Below are 21838 nucleotides of genomic sequence, written 5' to 3'. Positions count from 1 at the left end.
ATACATCATTCAGGGCCCAAAGTTCCAACATAAGAGGCACCTGAACCAAATCAGGAAACGATTCTACAAGGATCAAGAAGAACCACTTCAGGACGGCAGTGAGGTGATTGAAACTGCGTATGACTGTTTTGACATAGATGGATGTCAAAGGGATGTCAGAACCGAGAGGCTCTGGCAGAAAGAGGAAGCGCACAGACCCCTTTGTGGTCTGCCCCAAAAGGAAGAAATACTGATTTTCACAACTGCGGAAATCAGCTTGGGAGAGGGGTGTTGTGGGGGAATCACCCTCCAAATGGACTGTTCTATCCATTATATAAACCATTGACCTTTTGATCCCAGGTGTGGATTAAACACCAGAGCGACCCTCGCCTGCTCAGTGATATTTACTACTCTTTTCAGTTGTAACCTTTTTACGTTGTTGTTCCAGTAATACATTGTTTAAACTCTATTCCGTTGTTCTGTTTTCTTTGTGGCTTATTCCAAGCCATAACACATTGGAAATAAAACACAATGAAATGTGGTTTAGCTGCTAATCAGAATCTCTGTAGTAAATCGGTGCAGGGTGCAATATTCCTTGTTCCAATGATAACTTTGAATTTCATCTTGTATTAAAAATTGAAAGTATTCTGCAAAGTCTCCCAGAAAAAGGACCTCATTGGAACAAAGATTCTATTTCTTTTGATTCAAGTATCTGGCTTGGCATTTTGTTAGATGAGTGTCTATTAAGATTATCAAACGTGTTAATCAACATATCTTTACATTCTGTGTATGTTAATGTTGCATGACTGGTTGTGTCCCATTGACTAAAATTAAACTTGTCGTCCGGATTCATCCAAAATTTCTGCAATGCTTCTCTACCAGGGCAATTTTCAGAGCGATGCATCATACACTCATTGTTAAATGAATCACAAACTAACTTTGAAATTAAATCTTTGTAAGTGACGTTCCACTTCATGGCATCGACAAGTTTTGCATTCTGATGTCACAGAACAGAATGTGTAGATCCAGCTAAAACACACCACTTACAACATACAGTTCATGCAAATTACACATTATCAAGCGTTTTTGCTTGTGAACACCCTTTGCTATACTAACAAAGTCCTTTTTGCCTGGTATTTGGCGGCTGTATTCAGCATTCTCATACATTTGTATTATCGTGTCGACTGTCTCTGGGAAAAATCAAGTTAGGTTTTGACAAAATACTATTTGTCAGTTCTCTGGCAGTTCGAACAACATACTCAGATACCTTGAAGAATTTGGAGCTATATTCACAAGACCAGAAATCAGGAGCAAGTGTCATGATTTGGATTTGATCAGGAGTTGAAGCGCTCCTTAATTTTTCTTTCATCAGATAATGTAATTGATTCATTTCTGCTGCTTTTTCTTTTATGTCTGTTTCACTAGGCATTAATTCTGCATAGTCAGTTCACCAACGCCAACTTTATCACCATGGACATGTCACTTTTGAATGTTTCAACAGTTTGTTCTAACTTCCTTTTGACACTATAAACACGACTGAGAAGCAACTCTGCAGAACTACAGGGGAAACATCCATGGATACCAGTCTCGCATGCAAAGTTTTTTGTGACAACAATGTCTCAACAATTCCTTGTGTGAAGTCTGATAGATTCTCAAGTCCCTTAGACCAATTATAGTCAAACTTGTGACACTCAAATTGAGTTGAACACCAATGGAGCAAGCCTCATAAGTAATTCAGTTTTATGAAGAAAGGTAAAAAAAATTAAAAACTAGTTGCACTACATTTTGCTTACATGCTTTTTTATAAGAAACATGAGTTGGCCTCCTAGTACAAGAAGTTTCTTAATTTTTGATACATAGTTCCAAAAGTGTCTTAATCAGTTTCTTAATCAAATTTGTCAAGTGCTCTGGAAATATAGTTTAAGGATATTTGTAAGGTAAACATAGTGTAGGTGCTTTCTGATACAAATATACCATTTTCACTTTTTTCACAGGAGCCAATAAGGTAATGTAGGGTTTGTTTCTTAACTCTCGTGTGTTTTTTCTGGGGTGCAGTGGACCGGGGGGGGGGGGCAACTTGACCCAGAACTTAAAAATGTGTATAAACCCTACGAAACACAAGAAATTGAAACAATTTTATATCTTTGTGTTGTAGCCTTCTTAAATCACATATCAATAAAAATTAGCCGTGCTTTGCATTTTGTTGATGTGCAGTGACTACAAAAAAAAATCTTGTGATTTTTTCCGGCAAGTTTTGCTATTATAATCAACATTTTTATATTTTCAGATAGATTCCACATAGTTTTGAATACCCCATCATGAAAAGCAATAAAATTTTGTATTTTGATCATTTTAGGTCACTTATATTATTTTGGAATTTCTGAAAAATATGATAGTGGTTACTCTCAAGTACACCGCTGGAGAAAAATTATTTTGTAAATTTAATTTTTTGACACTATATGATAGGTGAGAAATATTCAGGAAGCTATATAGAAAATCAGAGCGAAAGAAATCACGTTTTCAGGAAAATATAAACAAAAGTTGCGTCAAAATGACATCCCATAATCTTTTGAGGGTTAAAGTTTCTCAAAAAGTTTCTTAATCAAAATTGTTCGCTTGAGATAGTACTAGAAGTTTCTTAAGATTTTTGCCATCCTATTACTGGTTTCTACAAAAAAAGCATACTTTTATCTGGCTTGGTATTTCCAATCCTCATTAACTAATCTTGAAGACAGCTAGGTCGTCAAAATTGTTACCAGAACTTAACTGTTTTAGTATCTGGCTTACTCCAAAATTTATTGCAAAATTAAGGTGTGAAATAAGTTTAATACATGTCTAAATTGATTATCACATCCAATAGGGGGAGGGAATATTTTTCATTATCATCAAAAATATACCCGACTTTCAACAAAAAGTGTGAGTGAACGAAACAAGAACTTTTAACCATTTTTAGTTCAGCGACAATTTATTGTGTCTAAAAAAAAATATATGGAAAAAGTAATGTGTTACCATGCCAGCCACACCCTTTTTTATTTGATTTTGGAGCACATGTGGAAAAATCCCAAAACTCTTAATATCTCTATAAGGCTTGATATTTTTAGAAAATCTGATGCCATTTTTAGATTCCTTGGGTCAAAAAACTTACCTGAGTGAATTTTTAGAGCCATACGATCTCCCAATCCGAAAATATTCAAAGAAATGACATCACAAATTGTCGCCTGATTTTTGACTAATGCAAAACAAAAAATGCTCTAAATCGAGAACTGCTTGGAGTTATGTGCTCAAATTTTCAGGATTTCTTAGTTCCTATATTGTCTATCTGCAGTGCAAACTACAGCCAGATCTGGGGATATGGGTTTCAAAATCCTATATTTCTGGATGATTTGACACGGAATGACCCGTATTGCAGTAATTAATGAAAAAATTATAAATACACGGAAGAAGTTTTGTTTCATTTTCTTAGGATAGGATTCCATGTTTTCGTTCTTAAATAAATTTCTGCTTCTTAATAAAACTCTGAGACAAACCTTTTTTAAGTCACGGTAAATAACCAGTTAACATTATCACAGCTTCAACAGTTAAATGGATGTTTTTTTTCTTTTCTTTTTTCTTTTCACCTCTCTCCATTCGGGCTGCCTACTGGATCTAATTTTTTTTCTTTTTCCAATCGCTGCTATTTTTAAAATTGTTTTTTTATGGCTGGGGGTTACTCAATAACCTTACTACATAACCTTCTCCACCCGTCCTTGACATTCCGATAGTCGTTCTTACCATGAAGAGTTGGGGGGTGTATTCCGGAGGAGGTTTGGAGGGTGGGAAGCAGCAACAACAACACTTTTTTATGAGGGAAGGACACGCTTCCACTGGGCAACGCCGGTTAGCTGGTATTGCTAGTTATAAATAAAATATTAGAACATCAATAAAAAATTGCAATAAGAGTTATAGTACAAAAACCTAGGTCTATAGTCACTAGCAGGGAGACCTGAGGTTGCTCGATATTGAATGATGATCAATGAATGTTTTACACTCTCATATTTTTATTGTCATCAAAATTTGTGAAATAGCTCATTCTTCAATCAAATGAATTGATTGCCTGCTCTAGTTACATCACACTGAACCAGGAAAAAGCTTTACATACCCCCCCCACAGTGACTTAGTCCACAATACATTGTAGTCTACATTACGTTATAGAGAACCTACTGTTCATTTTATAAAATTATTTTTATACTAGCTGTATCCGGCCACGTGTTGCTGTGGCTCGGTTTGTTAAAATGGAACACATTCCTCCAGAAAAATAGCATTTTTTATTGTTTATTTACTTTTAATATTTTCTGCAATTTTTTTTCCTCCAAAAAAGATTCGTTTTTTTACCATAAATTGTTAAGGGAACGTTGTTTTATTTTATTTTTTTTCAGGAAAAGTTGCACTTATTTTTTTTTAAAGAAAATTGGCAGTAAACGTTTCTTTTTACAAACGGAATTTTTATTATAAAAAGAAAAGATGAATGCTTTATATGAACACTGTAAATAGTTAGGTGAAAGTAGAGGAAAGAGTTTTTATAAATTGTGCCCTCCCCCCAATGAATACAATGCAAAGAATAACAGTGTTTCTACACTTTATTGCCGAAATTGGAGACGCCATTTTATTTAACGCACCTTCTGTGCAAATCCTGGTTAAATTTAAACTGTAGAACGATTGCCGTTAAAACAATAAATAAATAAAAAACAACCCATTTCCTCGTTAAAATATATAATCATTTAAATTAATTTGTTGTTGATCTTTCAAAGTTACTTTAATTCAAATGAACGTTTCCAAATATTTATTAGTTCGAAAAAAAAAACACAAAAAAAGAAAAGAAAAAGAAAGAAAAAAGTATTTTATAAAAATCCGATGTTGTTTGCATAACGAAATTCTTGTTTTAAAATTATAATTTGTCTACGCAGTTTACGGCGAGCTTACCAATGCAGTTTAATGTAGAAGTTCACTAAATCCAATATAAAAATCCAGTTAGAGATAAATCTAAGTTTTCTTGGTATAATTCAAATATAATTAGTAAAGTAAATTCCTAAGGTAATGTAGTAAATATTACGAAAAAGAAAAAAAATCTTGTTTGTGCTAAAAATAGCATCGGTAATAAAATTCAATTCGCTAAGACTTATAGCGTAATGATGTTAACAATCGCAATGAAATCGGAAAAATAGGAACATGAAAGAAACAGAACGAAAGCATACGAAATGCATTGTTTACATTTTTAAACGTAGTATTTCTTGATCCGAGTTGGTAAATATTTTAAAACACTCATAAATTGATTTGTTAGTAATCGAGATTGATAAGTTCGTAATCGCTTTACATGAAAATTTGCCATTTTACATTTTGTACTGCAGTAACGGGAAAAATCATATTTGACTCTGTCATCGGAGAAATGGGAACAGAAAAACAAAGCATTGAACGAAACGAAAGTAAATGTAAAGGAAACGATATATTATATGTTAATGAAAAAAAAAAAGGAAAAGAAAAGGAATCACTCAGAAAAGGAGAGAACCTTTTTTTTCCTAGTGTAATAATGTTTCGAAATAAAGTGTAAATAAGCAATGTATAATTAGGCGTGGTGCGTTTTCCGCAATAGGAAGCAGTTCGGTTTTTGTATGCAAATGCAAAACCCGAAATCGGTGTGCGTTCGTTTTTGGTTCCTCGTGAAAGATGAAGCGGCGGTGTAAATGGGGAGCAGGCAAAGGAATAGAGAGAAAAGATTTTACAACTTCCATTGATTCTTACAGGTTTTGGCAGTGAACTCTCACCAGAAAAAATATAGGAATATACGATTATCTTCCATTGATTCTTACAGGTTTTGGCAGTGAACTCTCACCAGAAAAAATATAGGAATATACAATTATCTCCATTGATTCTTACAGGTTTTGGCAGTGAACTCTCACCAGAAAAAATATAGGAATATACAATTATCTAGCAAATGTAGAGGTAATAGGCCTATAACACACCTCATATAATGTGCTGCAGTATGTGCATATTGCATTTGCATGAAATGTCTTGAGTTTTTATCCTATTACGGTCAAACTCAGAGGGGAAAAAATTACTTCATTTTATTTATATAGAGGTATAATGGCTTGGATTTTTTAAAATACAAAAGTCAAGTATCATGCTTCAGTTATGCTTTAAACAGAAACGTTCATTTTGAACACGCCACTGTCATATCAAAGAACCTACTGTTGATTTTATATGTCGAGCCTTTCGGCTTGTGTAGTAATAAAACTTATCAAATGCACTTGTGATGTTAGGCTGTATAAGGTGTTAACTCTGGTCAAAATAGCCTGTCCCTTCTTTCATTGGATCTTTTATCGATTATCAATACTTATCGAAGACATTCTGATACAAAACTTATCTAAAAAATACTGCTTAGGCACATAAAGTGCATGTGTGTGAAATTTCAAAAAAATTGACCCAGTCGTTTTGGAGTCTATAGGAAACAAACTCACATGCATAGACAATGTTTGTTCCTTTTATATAATAGAGATAACTAATAGTATTACATATCTAGACAAGATTAAATTTAATGATCTTAAATTCATACTAGTATTGTCCACATGGATCCATGGTTGAATAGTTAAGTGTTGGTTAAATGACGTTCTTCTGATGAGTGAAGATTTACTGATTTTTAAAAGCATAAAAAACTAAGAATAACATAAATTAACTCAAATGGCCTTTGGCATTGATAATTCATAGTTTATTAGTAAAAGAAAAACATGTGTCTTCCGAATCATAGCTGACAGTGAGAATAATCCTGTGGAATCAGTTAGAAATTTCTGTGTAGGTTCACATGTAGGAACCGGTTTAAAATTTCTCTGTAGAAATCAGTTTGAAATATGTAGATTCCCCCATATGAATCAGTTTGGAATTTCTATGTAGGTTCCCAAGTTCAAAAAAGGTTGGAGGTCACATAGTGGCAAAAAAAATGAAAATAATATTATTGAAATGTTGATTGTTATTATTTTTATCTATTTGTAGAGCTCGTACTGTGTATGACAGAGCACCACTGACATTTCAAGAAACTTCGTTGGAAAGACAACACGAGCTTCTCATGGAACTTAGTAAATTTTATCCAGCATTTTCACCAAGGTAATTAATTTTAACCTGTTTTTATTTAAAAATCATCAAGAATAACAGAATATTTAAAAAAAAATAGTAATTTGTAAACACACATTCATCTGATGCCTACAAATCACTGAAATGTGTTTAAAAAAAGTCACTATATTTGATATTGATTAGAATTGAATGGAAAATTGACTTATCTAATATATTGTTGTTACAATGATGTTAAATTTGGTTGAGTTCAGCCGGTTTCTTCCCTGGCCTATACCACTTCCCAAACTATGGTGACATGGCAGTTCTGAGCAAGGTCACACAGAACAAGTGATATGGACTGTTTTGTTATTCCATTTGTGCATTATAGCCTAGCTTTTACAAACTCAATATTTAATTGTTTTACCACAATTTGCTGGCATAAATTGGGTCATTAGGTGTATCAGAATTTTGGGGCAAGTTGCCATTGCAAACATTTGATTAAATAGACTCTCCATGTCTACAAGCTTATAACAATATGAAAATGTAATTTCAAACCCTAATTTTTATTTCAATAAGATGAGCAAAGACCAAATTTTAAAATCATAAAATCATCGAAAAATATAGAATATTTTTTTTCATCAGTTTTTTTCATCTTTTTTAAGATTTCATGAAAAGCAACAAAATTAACTTGAATCAAAATCTAATAAATATATATAACTGCCAAAAAATCACTTACCTATTCAAAATTACTAAGCTATGGGTGCTTCTATTCTTCCTGTATAAGAATTTGTCCATATTTAAATATCATATTCCATGTATTTTTTTAAATGAAAGGATTTTTAAACCAAGATTCATGGTAAACCGTCTTTTCGACAATAGTTTATCCGCCATTAGGGAACCCGGATGTTCTTTGATTTGTCAGTTTGTTATGTACGGAAGCATCAAAGTGACAAAAATAATTATTTCAAAAACGTGAAAACAACACATTAGTAATCTCGATAGGGTAAATATGAAGAATTACTCCACCCTCAAAAATTCCTTTAAAATTTCCACTTCTATAGGTTTTCGGGGGCGCTGAAAACGGAAATAACCTTTTAAATATACGGCAAACGAGTAATTTCCAAGATATGAAGAAATGTTAGTGGTCAAAAAGTGGGTGTTCACTTATCTATAATAATGTAATGTCAACTGGGCACCCTCTTTATGGCCACATCGGGGTGGGCAATGTACAATGAACACAATTTAACGTAAAATACTACTAACGTTTAACATTCTAGGAAACAAGTAGTTTCAATGAAGCATGGGTGGGGGCTGCCGGTTAATGTTTTTCGAGAAGGATATTCAATTAGATGCTTAGTTTAATTAACCGTTTTAACGTAAGTAACGCGTCGACATTAACTGTGCATTTAGCAGAATTTTTTAAAGACGAGTTAGAGTCCCGACTTTGCGTCATCATGATATTAAATGAAAATACTAATATATATAAAACTTATAATAATTGTAAGAAAAGCAGAGAATGAGAATGAAATTCAAAACACAGAAGTTTGCGCATACGTGTGTTTGCGAGTGTTGACCGTTTGTGTGTGACAGAACAGTAATCAGTTTCAGTTGTCTTCCCTTTGTCCTTATGCCAGACAGCCTTATCTCCCTTTTGTATTTTTGACATATTTCATTTCAATTACAAAGTGGCCAGTATGTGTTACCATACTTGCAAAATAATAACATTTCATTCATGCATTTTGCCCGATTACTAAAAACATTTTGTCCGATTACTAAAAATTGGCTTGACCAAATGTTGATTTTTTTTTATTCTCTTAAAGAAATACATGAATTTTTGATTTAATATATTTTAATTCTACTTTAACGAGTGAATTTTTTTTTTTAAATATCTAAAAAAAAAAAAAGAAAACATTGAATCAAATAGGAAAAATTGTTGTGAGCGTCCAATATTTACTGAACAGAAGCTTCCACTTAAAAAAATAAATAAATAAAAATCAACATGGTTTTAAAAAAAAAATAGGTTTTACACTTTGGACTTTATAGGTAAATTTCGAAAAAACACTTCTTTTTTTGTTGTTTTAATTTACATTATATTATTTATTGATCTTTTATCTTCAATTTGTGATATATAAAACTTTGGTGAGTAAATTAATTATTTAAATTTTAATAGACATTTCAAAATAGGAGGGGGCGTGAATTTAAAATAAAACGTTTGTCTAAAATATTATATTTGGTTTATTGGAAAGAGCATAAAATTTCACATTGACCCTGAAAATATCGTAAAAATTGAACGAATAGAAGAATTTTGATAGATTTTTTTAAGTTTAAAAATTGAAAAATATTTAACTCGTAAAATTCTATTGATTTCATTAGGTAAAAAAAATGGCTGCATGAAGGCACAACAGCATTTTGTAAACACTGTTTTTTAAAAAATAAAAAATAATATTTCTAATTTCTATTATTTTTTAAACAACTTTAATAGTTTATTTTGGATGTATATTCCATAAAGAAAATAAACAACCCATTTTAAATAGAAAAATTACGAATTTTTTATATTTTATTCGCAGTTTTGTGTTAGAGCTGTCAAAAATTCCCCCAAAATTCTGATACACCTATTGGGTCATGTTTTCTAAAAATGTATTTTGAATGAGTTTATCAAAACATAATTAATCCGGATCAGTATTCTGTTTTTGTTTAGTCATATTAAGTGGTTAATATTCTCTTATACAAAAAAGTCTCTGATTTTTTTATCATAATATTAAACTGAAAAGATGTGGTAATGTTTTAAAACTAATATAAATACAGATTTTCCATTTTATTCAGTTTAACATTTAGTAACAGTAGTGGTAGTATATGTCTTGAAGGTGACATTGCAAGGATGTCAAAAACTTATCAGAAAATACAGCCAACCTTTATCTTCTTAAACATAAAATAATTAAGATTTTCCTCTATTACAATGATCGGGATAGTTTCATAAGCAAAAGCTACATTGTAAATTTCTTTTGTCATTCATTGGTTCATGTTTTGAAGAAGAACAATGTCAATTTGCAATAAATTATTAAATTTTGTCTCCTCATCAGTTTTTGTTTTGCTTACTATTGTCAGAAAGGGAGTTGGAGGAGATAACCCGCTCACATTTCCAAATTATCTCCTACTTGGTTAACCGTGGGCTATTGTTATAACATATTTCTTCTCATATTCATGAGTTACAAATTGTACGAGTGCCCATTTCTGTAATAATCTTTCCCATTTCTTTCCATTCACATAGAGGCATAATACTTTCCTCAATAATTATAAGTAATTGAAAAATATGATAAACAGACACTTAAAAGATGAGTAAGGTGGTGTGATAATTGCAATTTACAGTTAATTAAAACAACTACAAAATAAAATTTCCAATCAAAACTCGTTCCCAAAACTAAGGTTTAACATGTTTAATTAAAATATATAGGAAAAGAAGCCTTAGTAAAACCAACATTAATCAACTCTGTTTTATAACAATAATATATGTAGCATGGTAGATCTGAGTTGAATGTATTATCTTTATCAGGATGCTTCCTGTTAGAGAGCTCAATGTAGGTCTAGATCAAAAATAAAGGTAGAATTGAAATAACTCAAAAACACTATGTCATATATTCAACCTCGTTGGTATGATCATCAGAGGTGCAACTGAACGTTAAACAACAAAAACAAATAAATGGAAGCACCTTCTCATCTTGATTTCAGTTTTTTTTTTGTTTTTGTTTTTTTTACTATTGTATACTCACATCTCTGATATATTAATTTAGCCCTCGTCATGTATCAAAATAGATTTTTGTATAAAATTGGCTTTTATTTACAATCTTCCAATAATTCCACATTCCTCTTGATTCATTGTATAATTTTCATTTTTCTCTTCATTTTTTCTTCATCCACCATTTTTAAACCAATCCTCCTAATTTCCTCTTAGCAAATATCCTGAGTCACTTTCTGTAGAGAAGACCAGATTTACAATAAAGGATGAGAATGGCCAATTGAGTTTGCTGCCTGATCGCCCAGCACTTCTCATTAGCAGCACAAGTTGGACAGGTGAGTGCACAAAGTGTTATTCATTTAACATCTGTTTTGCATATGTTTCTTCATGGATTTTTTCATAGAATAAAAAGATTTTGGTTCATAATATAGGTTGTATAAAGAAATTGTATGCAACCTCTCTTAAACAAATTGTATAAACAAGAAACAAACTTTTATTATTCTAAAGCAAGGGTGCATTCCAAAAGGCCGATGGGGTAGTTTCTTTAGAATATTAAAATATATGTGGGATTTTTTTTTTTTTTTTTTGTAAACATTAATTTTAGCATTAAATCTTACAAAATACAGAAAAATAACCAAAAAGATTTAAAACTAAATATTTTATTGACAAGAAGCATGCCACAGCAATGATAGAAATGTCAGCTGGAAATTTTCAAAAGAACTCAAACTTTACAGTGATGCTGGTAGGTTTTTAATATTCTGGGCACCAGCCTTTTTTTTTTCTTTAGCTCTCTCTCCTCATTCATCCTTTAGTTCAGCTCCTACAACTAATAAATAATGTTCAGGAGTAGCATATACTTAATGTCATTATATTCAACATCATTTCAAGAACTTTTTATACTAGATTTGATGTTATTTCAACTGATAGTTTTGCAGCCTATAAATACTATCATCACCATTAGGTTTATTGTTTTAGTGGTTATAGTTTTAACTGCAATGATATAACTTGTATATCAAAAGATAATTTATGCTAAATTTGGTGTCATTCTGCTATGTAGTTTTGAAGCCCATAATTTACCAAACGACATAGACCAAAGATGTTCAATTATAACATAAATCTGCTAAATATTTTCAAACAGCCATAATTTTTCTTAATTTGATAAGTTTAATGACCTCCTGCTGTATTATTGTAACAAAGTGTACAAGGGCATTACGATTAAGTCATCGACTAAAAATTGCATACTACCCTTCCCAAAGAAAGGAGACTCAGTCAGACAAATAATTATAGAGGCATCTCACTTGCACTAATATCTACAAAAGTATGCAACACGATGCTTCACAATAGAATACAACCTGAAATGGAAGAGATGCTCAGAAAAAAATCAAATTGGATTCAGGGAAAGTCGATCAACAATCTGTCAAATTTTGACTGTTAGAAGAATTATTGAAGAAGTAAAAGCAAAGAAACTACTGGAAATATTACTGTTTGTAGATTGTTTTGAAAGCTTTTGATTCGGTTCACAGAGAAAGGATGAAACCTATTTTTTTGACATATGGTATCCCTGAAGAAATCGTTTCAACCATAATGATCCTATATAAGAAGCCATACTGCACTCTCTGAACAGCAACAAAGACTTCTTTGAAATAAAAACTGACATACTACGGGCTGACACTCTGGCCTATTCTTATTTGTGATCTGTCTCGATTACGTACTGAAACTCTCTGTTAATCAATATGAGAAATATGGACTAACATTGTATCAAGAAGCATACGATATCAAGCAAAGAAGATTACCAATATCCATTACGCTGATGATCTTGCTTTGTTAGCTGATGACAATGTTAATGAACAAAAGTTGTTACATATCCTGGAAGAGTCAACTATCATAATTGGACTACATACAAACGCAACTAAAACAGAATATATGTCCTTCCACCACACCGGTACAATTGAAACACTAGATTACTCAAACAAGTAGATTACTTTGAATATCTTGGCAGCCACATTGCAGCCACTAAAAAAGATGTCCACATCAGAATAGGCAAGGCTTGGAGTGCACTTAATTGGCTGAAATTTATATGGAAATCTGCCTTCTCGGAACAGATCAAGAAAAACGTTTTAGAGCTGTAGCGCAGACAGTACTGGTTTATGGTTCACCAGCATGGACTCTCAGTAAAAAACTTGAAAGTAAGTTAGATAGAATTTACACTAGAATGCTGCGGGTAGTGTTAAACTTAAACTGGAAAATACAATATTTTCTATTAAATTTATTTCCTCTTTAATGACAACCCAAAAATAAATGCTTCTGCTATTATACACTTCAGTCTTCAAGTATTTTTTCACCATATAATTATAAACTTTTAACCAGAACTCTTTATTTAGATTAGACTGATCTCTATAAAGTGTTTGAAATTCTCAGAGTGTTACTATGATAAAAGGCGCGTAAAGAAGGCCAGAAAATACAAGAGCCAAAACATTCTAATTATGTAAATAATCCCTTTGCTTTGTAATGTTAAACTTAAGGAACCTTAACAAGGATAATACAGTATAGTCAACAACCAAAAAATGTATATGTATATACAATAAATAGTTCTTCAACAAATTCTTTAAAATGTATTTTTCTACCAATCTATATACTTTTAAAGTATGGAAACTGACTGTAAAATTTATTCCAAAAATTTATTATTGTTAATTTGACTTTTCTGAACACAAGAAAATCAAAATAATGTCTACCTTATTGGGAGGTGGTTACTAATTTCAGGATTAAAAAATAGTGGGAAAAATGACTTACTCTAACATTAATCTTAAGGAGGTTTGCTTGTCGAACTTAAGAATTGTGTTGATTGTGATTGTCGGACTGACTTCCTCATCTTGGTTGTTATTGTCACAACGTTTCGGCCGTTTTGCCCTCCGGCCTTCGTCAGGTGAACGGTTTGTTAGAAGTCTCGAACCCAACCCTTTATTATTATTACGGGGGTACCGTGTTCGGACTCCAACTAGGCTTTGGGACATAGTTGCTGATTCTCTGTTTTTCAATGTTACTTTTTCACTGCCTTCGTTCAGGATTGAACTCAGCACCTTTGGGTAACTGTAAACTTTGATACAACGTCTAGGACCACTCGGCCACTAGGACAATTCTTAGTTGGTTTTTGTTAATGTTAAACCTATGTTGTTATTCAAGGTTTTCTCTCTCTATCAGAGGTGTCCAAATTGCATTCAGCTCTATGCTTGGTTTGCTCAGTAGGTTGTTATGTCCAAGCATGTGAGCTGTTTCTTTAAGTTTTCTCACTTTCCAGTGGGTCTCTCTGTTTATTATTTTTACTTCATCCCATAGGGGGCGATGATCCCCCCTTTCCATCCAGACATGGTTGGCTATACCCGATTTTTCCGCCTCCCCTTTAGTTACCGCTTTTTGGTGTTCTTCCACCCTTACTTTAAGGGGGCGGCATGTTTCACCCTTGTAAACCTTTTTGCAACTGCATGGAATGGAGTATATGCAGTTTTTGGTCATGTTCTCATCCATGCGGGGCTTCACTCGTACCAGGTGTCGTCTGAGTGTTGACTCGCTTTTGAATACCGTCCTGATGTTGTAGGGGGCACATATTCTCTGAATCTTTTCGGAGATGCCTCATATGTATGGTAGGCAGACCGTTGGAGGTTTTTGGGTTTCATTCTCCTCTCTTATACTATTAACACGTCTGGTGGATAGTATGCTATCGGGGTAGTTGTTACGACGGAGGGTATTCTTCAACCTGACCATTTCTTGGTGGTATGTAATGGTGTCGCTACTTATTGTCTCTGCTCGATGTTGTAAGCAGCGTGCGATTCCATGTTTGATACTGTATGGGTGATGGGAGTTGAAGTTTAGGTATTGTCCGGTGAAGGTAGGCTTGCGATATACGGATGTCTTAAACCCATGCTCTGTGCGTGATATGAGTATATCAAGGAAGGCCAGTTGGTTATCTTTTTCTTTCTCCATTGTGAACTGTATCGATGGTCTTATTGAGTTCACATGGTCTAGGAGAGCCTGGATGTCTTCCTGATGGAGCCAGAGTATGAAGGTGCCATCAACGTATCTTAGCCACATGGTGGGCTTTAAGGGAGCTGAACCTAAGGCAATGTCTTCGAAGTATTCCATGTATATGTTCGCCATCACTGGTGATAATGGCGAGCCCATAGCTAGCCCCTCCTCTTGTCGATATAGGTCAGTACCCATTCTGAAGTAGGTTGTTTCTATGCAGAATGTCAGCATTTCCATTAAGTTTGGCAATGGTACACATGTGCGCTCTTCTATGGAGAGGTCCGCAGCTAGTTTGTCTTGAATTACTGCTAGTGCCTCACTAGTTGGGACTTTAGTGAACAGGCTAACCACATCTAGGCTTACCATTTGGTTTGTACTGATGGGTGCTCCCTTGATCAGTTCCGTGAAGTGGGCAGAATTCTTAACATTTGTTGCTGACTTACCTGCTAATGGGTTTATTATATCCACAAGGTACCTGCTCAGTGGGTGGCATGCTGAGCCTCGGCAGCTCACTATGGGTCTGAGTGGAATACCGTCTTTGTGTATCTTGGGGAGACCGTACATATGTGGTAGCTTACTGTAATGCTGGACCAGCTGTCTATATCTCATCAGAGTGATGTGTTCCTTGTTTTTCGTAAGGATTTGTAACAGCTTTCTTTCGGTTTTCAAAGTTGGGTCCTTCTTTATTTTACCGTAGCTACCATCTGCGATTAGGCCTGCCATTTTTTCAGAGTATTCCGACATGTCCATCACCACAGTAGCATTGCCTTTGTCTGCTGGCAGAATTATTATACTGCTGTCACCCTGTAGGTTTCTTATAGCCAGCCTATCTTCCCGAGAGATGTTTGATTTAGGAGGCTTGGCTTTCTCGAGTACTTGTCTCACTTTCCATCTTATTTCATCACCTTGGGTTGATGGGATTCTCAAGGCTATATTTTCCATGTGTGTTATGATATCTAAGAATGGAACGCGTTTGGTTGTTGTTGCGAAGTTGAGACCTTTATTTAGTACTGCTTCCTCTGAGTGACTCAGTTGACGGCTGCTGAGGTTGATGACCGCTTTCACAGGTGAGCGGTGTTTTGATGTTACATTCCTCTGGTCTTTGAGCTTTGTGAGCTTCTTGATTTGGCGTCCTTTGACCTTCTCATATTCTTGTCTGTACGATTTATACAGATCTGATTGGATTCTCACCCTGTCTTCCTCTTGGGTCACTTTGACAAGGAACGATGTTAAGGTGTTGGAGATTTCGTTCCTTAGTTTTTGTTTATTCCAGCGGGTGTGTTGGATCCTTTCTCGAATGAGGGCATGGCCTGCCCTTTCCGCGACTCTACGTGCCTTCCTGGAAACGATTCGGAAACAATTTTATGCACTATCGGAAACAATTTTATGCACTATCGGAAACAATTTTATGCACTATCGGAAACAATTTTATGCACTATCGGAAACAATTTTATGCACTATCGGAAACATTTTTATGCACTATCGGAAACAATTTTATGCACTATCGGAAACAATTTTATGCACTATCGGAAACAATTTTATGCACTATCGGAAACATTCTTCCAAGATGCCTTTTAGCTTCATTGTTTAGGCTCTCAATGGCATGATGGCATAATTTAAAAATAATCCCCTTAATGGCATGATGGCATAATTTAAAAATAATCCCCTTAATGGCATGATGGCATAATTTAAAAATAATCCCCTTAATGGCATGATGGCATAATTTAAAAATAATCCCCTTTATGGCATGATGGCATAATTTAAAAATAATCCCCTTTATGGCATGATGGCATAATTTAAAAATAATCCCCTTAATGGCATGATGGCATAATTTAAAAATAATCCCCTTAATGGCATGATGGCATAATTTAAAAATAATCCCCTTAATGGCATGATGGCATAATTTAAAAATAATCCCCTTAATGGCATGATGGCATAATTTAAAAATAATCCCCTTAATGGCATGATGGCATAATTTAAAAATAATCCCCTTAATGGCATGATGGCATAATTTAAAAATAATCCCCTTAATGGCATGATGGCATAATTTAAAAATAATCCCCTTAATGGCATGATGGCATAATTTAAAAATAATCCCCTTAATGGCATGATGGCATAATTTAAAAATAATCCCCTTAATGGCATGATGGCATAATTTAAAAATAATCCCCTTAATGGCATGATGGCATAATTTAAAAATAATCCCCTTAATGGCATGATGGCATAATTTAAAAATAATCTCCTTAAGTTAGATGCTAGAAAGTTACTTATTCCTGAAAGTATCCTGTACCTCTATAAGGCTACCATTCACCCATGTATGGAGTATTGTTGTCACTGTTATTGGTCTCTCACTCCTGGACAGGGTTCAAAAGTGCATCTGTTACTGGTCTCTCACTCCTGGACAAGGTTTAAAAGAGAGTCGCCAACCTGATAGGTCCTGAACTGTCATCTAGGTTTCAACCTCTGTCCCACCGACAAAATGTTGCATCCCTCTGCCTGTTTTACAAGTATTTTAATGGTGTATGCTCTGATGAACTACAAGCCCTTGTATCCCCTTGATGTAAATACCACCGACAAACCCGACAAGCAGCAAAATCTCACCCCTACTCAGTAGAGATCTCTAGATGTAAGAAAGCCTTCTACTCTAATAGTTTCTTCCCTAGAACTGTTAGACTTTGGAATTCCCTTCCAGGTTCCTGCTTCGCCAGCTATACTGACATGCAGAAGTTCAAGTGTAATGTGAACTGCTCAATTCCCTACACAGTATCCCTGCAACTTATGTCCCTGATAGTAGCCCCCTACATGAAAGTGGCACTGTGCCTTGTTTGGGGTAAAAATGTAATTTTTAAAAAAGCAGTTATTAGAGTAGAAGGCTTTCTGGCATCTACGGGCCTCTACAGTGAATGGGTGGGATTTTGTTACTAAACAAGTTTGTCAGGGGTATGTACGTCAAGGAGATACAAGTGCGAATTGTTCCTGAAATAAATTCCAGCTGAATAGATTCTTCTGATTATTTAACAAAGGGCTTGCTGGTCACTACACCTTCATGCCAGCTTTTGTCAAAGGCGATGGATATATAAAAGGCTACAGTCAGAGCCTTATCCAGTGCATGATATATGCAGTCAAAGATGACCATTAAATTATCACCAGCTTACGCAGAGACACACCAAACGGAACGGACCTCCTTTTCTTCTCTCTCTCTCCACCTCGGTGTTATCTCTACGGTATCGACGATTCCACTGGAATAACTACCGCGATAATATCAGGTGCCGGAGTCCAGCTTTCTACAAGGAAAATACCACATTCTCCTCAATAAACCTTTTCTGTGACCTTTTATGAAGTTGTTGCGTTTATCATTTCAGAAGTTTGTATCGAATTATTTATTTTATTAGGGTGTGCCCTAAAAGCATTACAAACTCTAAACATTTTTTAATTAGTATGCCAGGGATGAGATGAAGCCCACATGCCTGGGAGATGTCAAAGTTTTTTTTATATTGCAGATATAAGGAGGAGTAAATTTCAGCTCATCAAGTGTGGCTTCTTTCTGTATAAGGAAATTTGGGAGAGAGTTGTTTGTTTGGTCTAAAGTGGAGTTAGAGGCAAATCGTCAAGCAAGCAATTCAGCCTTCTCAGTCACTGTGCAAGCAACGTCCTAGTTGTTGAATAGTGGAGAAATTACTGAGTATCCTTTATTTACTGCACTATTATAAATTTAAAAAAAAATTACAAATTCCCAACTTTGCACCATTCAGTTGACTGTTCAGCAGGAAAAAAAGATATTACTCCATGGACATCTCTAATGTGTTCACTCATGGTGTCCAATCAGTCTCCATTTGCACTAATTGTTTAAAAATATGTGAATAATGTAAAGAAAACGCAAAAAAACAAACGTGCAATTAGATTTACAAATAATGATCATGCAAAATGCTGGCTATACTTGAAATAAGAATTAGGATCATAAAGAAACTAAGGTGTAAACAAAAAAATGTGAAAAAAATCTAAAAGATTTCATATCCTTGCAAGATGATACTCCTAACTCGTTATTTTTTATGTGAACATTTTTTATTTTACTTTTTTGTCATCCACTTTTTTCCCCCTTTAAATCTTTTTTACAACCAAATTCATTTTTTCTCTTTCAGTCGATGAAGATTTTAGTGTATTGATGGATTGTCTTGATGGTAAGCATTTCAGGTTTTGTTTACATTACTTCTGAAATGTTTAGTTTTGTAAAAGAAAATTAATCCAAATTAGAAAAAAATATGAAAATTCTACTTTGAATATTAAAAATTATATTCCCCTCTTGAATGCCATTCACTATTTACCTATTTGAATAATTTAACAAGATTTTTTTATTCCACTATTTTCTTACTATAAATAATTTGCAGTAAGAAAGAATAAGGCTACAGTCGAGATATAAGCAAATGGTTATATTTTGTGAATAGTCTATTATAAGAAGTTTATAAAAGAAATAAACTTATTATACAAACTAAATGCTAATTTCAGTGTATGTATTTATGTATACTAGTTGTAAATTTAACTTGAAAACATCAGATATATTTACTAGTCTCAACCTGTATTGTGACATGCCACACAAAGGTGATTTTTGTAATTGGCATATAAATGTGTATAGGAAAAGTGTAAAAATAAAAACACTCTATCTCATAAATTTAAGAATAAATCTAGCTTTATATATTTCAATGCCTGACGCTGCAGTTTTTTTTGTAAATTATATTTTTATATAGAAAAATATATATGCTACAGTATAGCTGGAAATGTCTTCTCAATTATTAAATCATTTCTCTCTGATAGGTTCATAAGAGAAGTGGTTGATGGACAGAAATCAGAAGCTCACAGTATTAATGCTGTAGTCCCTCAGGGGTCCATCCTGCGCCCAACTCTTTTCCTGATCTACATTAATGATCTTCCAAATCAAATCCTTACATCATTCATATACATTTATGCTGATGACACTATTATCTATGATAGCATATCTAAGACCGTAAACGACCAAGTTCTCTCTGATTCTTCTACTCTGATCTTGAGCAAGTGGTACAATGGAGAAAGAGGTAGCTTGGAACTTTTAATGCATCTAGAACCAAATTTTTATCTTTACATCGTCAACGCTCTGATCCCCATCTGGGATCAATTGAAATGAATGGCTCCCATCTTGTGGAGGCTCCATGTTTTGACAAGCTTCTGGGCTTGACCTTTACTCCTGATCTGAAATAGAACACGTACATCAAGTTTGTTGCCAAGGCCACTGGAAAAATGGTGGGATCCTTCTATCGATCCAGTAGATATTTCACTGCTTATGCAATTCTCTATCTATATAAAAGCCAGATACATCCAAGGATGGAGTACTGTTGCCACATTTGAGCAGGACCTGCTAGAAAGGACTTATCCTGCCTTGATAGAGTTCAAAATAGATTTCATAGCCTCATAGGGGATGTCCTTTTCTCTTCCCTGCAACCTCTTTCTCACAGAAGAGATGTTGCGAGTTTGTCTCTGCTTTATCGTTATTTTCATGGCAAGTGGTCGACTGAGCTTCAATCTATGGTCCCTCCCCCTCGCCAAACTTTCACAAGAAACACCCGACTAGCAGAAAACACTATCAATAATTTCCAACATTCTTTATCTGTGCCTAAACCTAAACGTAGATTCTATGAACAATGCTTCTTTCTTAGAACTGCACACCTATGGAATTGCCTTCCGTTTTCCTGCTTTCCAGCTAACTACAATATGGTTGTCTTCAAGTCTAACGTAAACAAGTTTTTAATAAGCCGTTCCATATAAGTTAGCAAATTTACCGAATTTCCATTACTAACGATTACTATATTGTCCAATTTCTACTGTACACTCTTTAACCCTTATCCTCAAGTGACCTCTTGGCCTTGATAAGTTGTGATGCCTATGTAAAAAAAAAAAAAAAAATTATATTTTTATATTTAGTGGGAGCACTACAGAATAGGTTTTATTTTCTGTTAATGTGCCTATTTCATTTTTTTTTTTTATTGCTATTTTCTATTGCTTACAATTTTCTGAATTAATTGCATCAATGAAGCTTGGTGTATTTTCCATGAAATAGCAATAATCGACTTGATGATTTCTGACCACTAAAAAATCAGGTATCCTATTTCTTTTTGGATGCTATCTTATGTATTTTCAACTTTAACATTAGTATCACCCTTGTCATTAATATTTTTATCTGTGTTAACATTGACATCATTGTTGTTCTTTGATATATGAGTTTGGGGAAATATTAATTCTTCTTTGTCAATTGAATTTTCGTTTTTGAAATTAAATGTTTCATTGAATTTTACACATTGATTCATTTTATTATGTTTCTGTCTGGGGAAAATAGTAAATAGGTTAGATTTCCTATGTCATAACCGAGAAATATGTCCTCTTGACTTTTGATGCTTAATTTGCTTTTCTGAATTATGAATGGGAAGCAAGTTGAACTAAATATATTCATTCTGCTTAAACTTTGTGTTTTACTGCAAAATCCTTCATATAGAGTTTTACTTAGTCTTTTGTTAAAACATTGGTTATGTATATATGTGGCCGTCATTAATGCATATGTTTCAATAAGTATACATCTTGCCATTTTAAAAATGGTCTGCCATGATCTTTCAGCATTTTACTTTTGGTGTTGAGAATGAGAGGCTGATTTCTCTTATGGTTAATAAAAGTTCTAAGTCTTTATTAGTAAATTCCATTCCATTGTTAGAGCGAATACACTTTACTGTACCATAAGGACCCATATCAGCTAAGTACTTTTTAGTTGCTAGCAGAGCATCAAATTTTCTTTTCAAGAAATAGATCATAGTTAAACCTGAATAATCATGTACAAAATTCAATGCATGCCTGAAGTTTTCTCCTCTGCCCATCAGTTCCATGGGACTGTTCAAGCTGGTGGCCTTTTTGTCTGGCATTTTGTTTTGATGCTTCACCATTTTTCCTTGTGTACAAACGTTACAGTTTGTCAAGTTCTTAGAAGGTTTTATTTTCATTCCATCCACCACATTC

At 33.9% G+C, this 21838-nt stretch overlaps 1 protein-coding gene across 4 annotated transcripts in view; it reads left to right on the top strand.

Annotated features, from left to right (window-relative positions):
• Positions 1–21838, top strand: part of LOC145259874 (chitobiosyldiphosphodolichol beta-mannosyltransferase-like) — a 432123-nt gene that overhangs the window by 153957 nt on the left and 256328 nt on the right. For all 4 annotated transcript variants that reach the window (XM_080117752.1, XM_080117753.1, XM_080117749.1 and 1 more), the window contains exons 7-9: positions 7000–7110; positions 11006–11124; positions 18949–18987. In XM_080117752.1, the coding sequence (XP_079973878.1) occupies positions 7000–7110; positions 11006–11124; positions 18949–18987 (269 nt within the window). The remainder of the gene's footprint in view (positions 1–6999; positions 7111–11005; positions 11125–18948; positions 18988–21838) is intronic.

This window comes from Euprymna scolopes, chromosome 35, assembly GCF_053919585.1.
Source record: "Euprymna scolopes isolate OS-2025 chromosome 35, ASM5391958v1, whole genome shotgun sequence".
NCBI lineage: Eukaryota > Metazoa > Mollusca > Cephalopoda > Sepiida > Sepiolidae > Euprymna > Euprymna scolopes.
The sequence above is the reverse complement of the archived record's forward strand: the minus strand, read 5'-3'. Positions and strand labels throughout refer to the sequence as shown.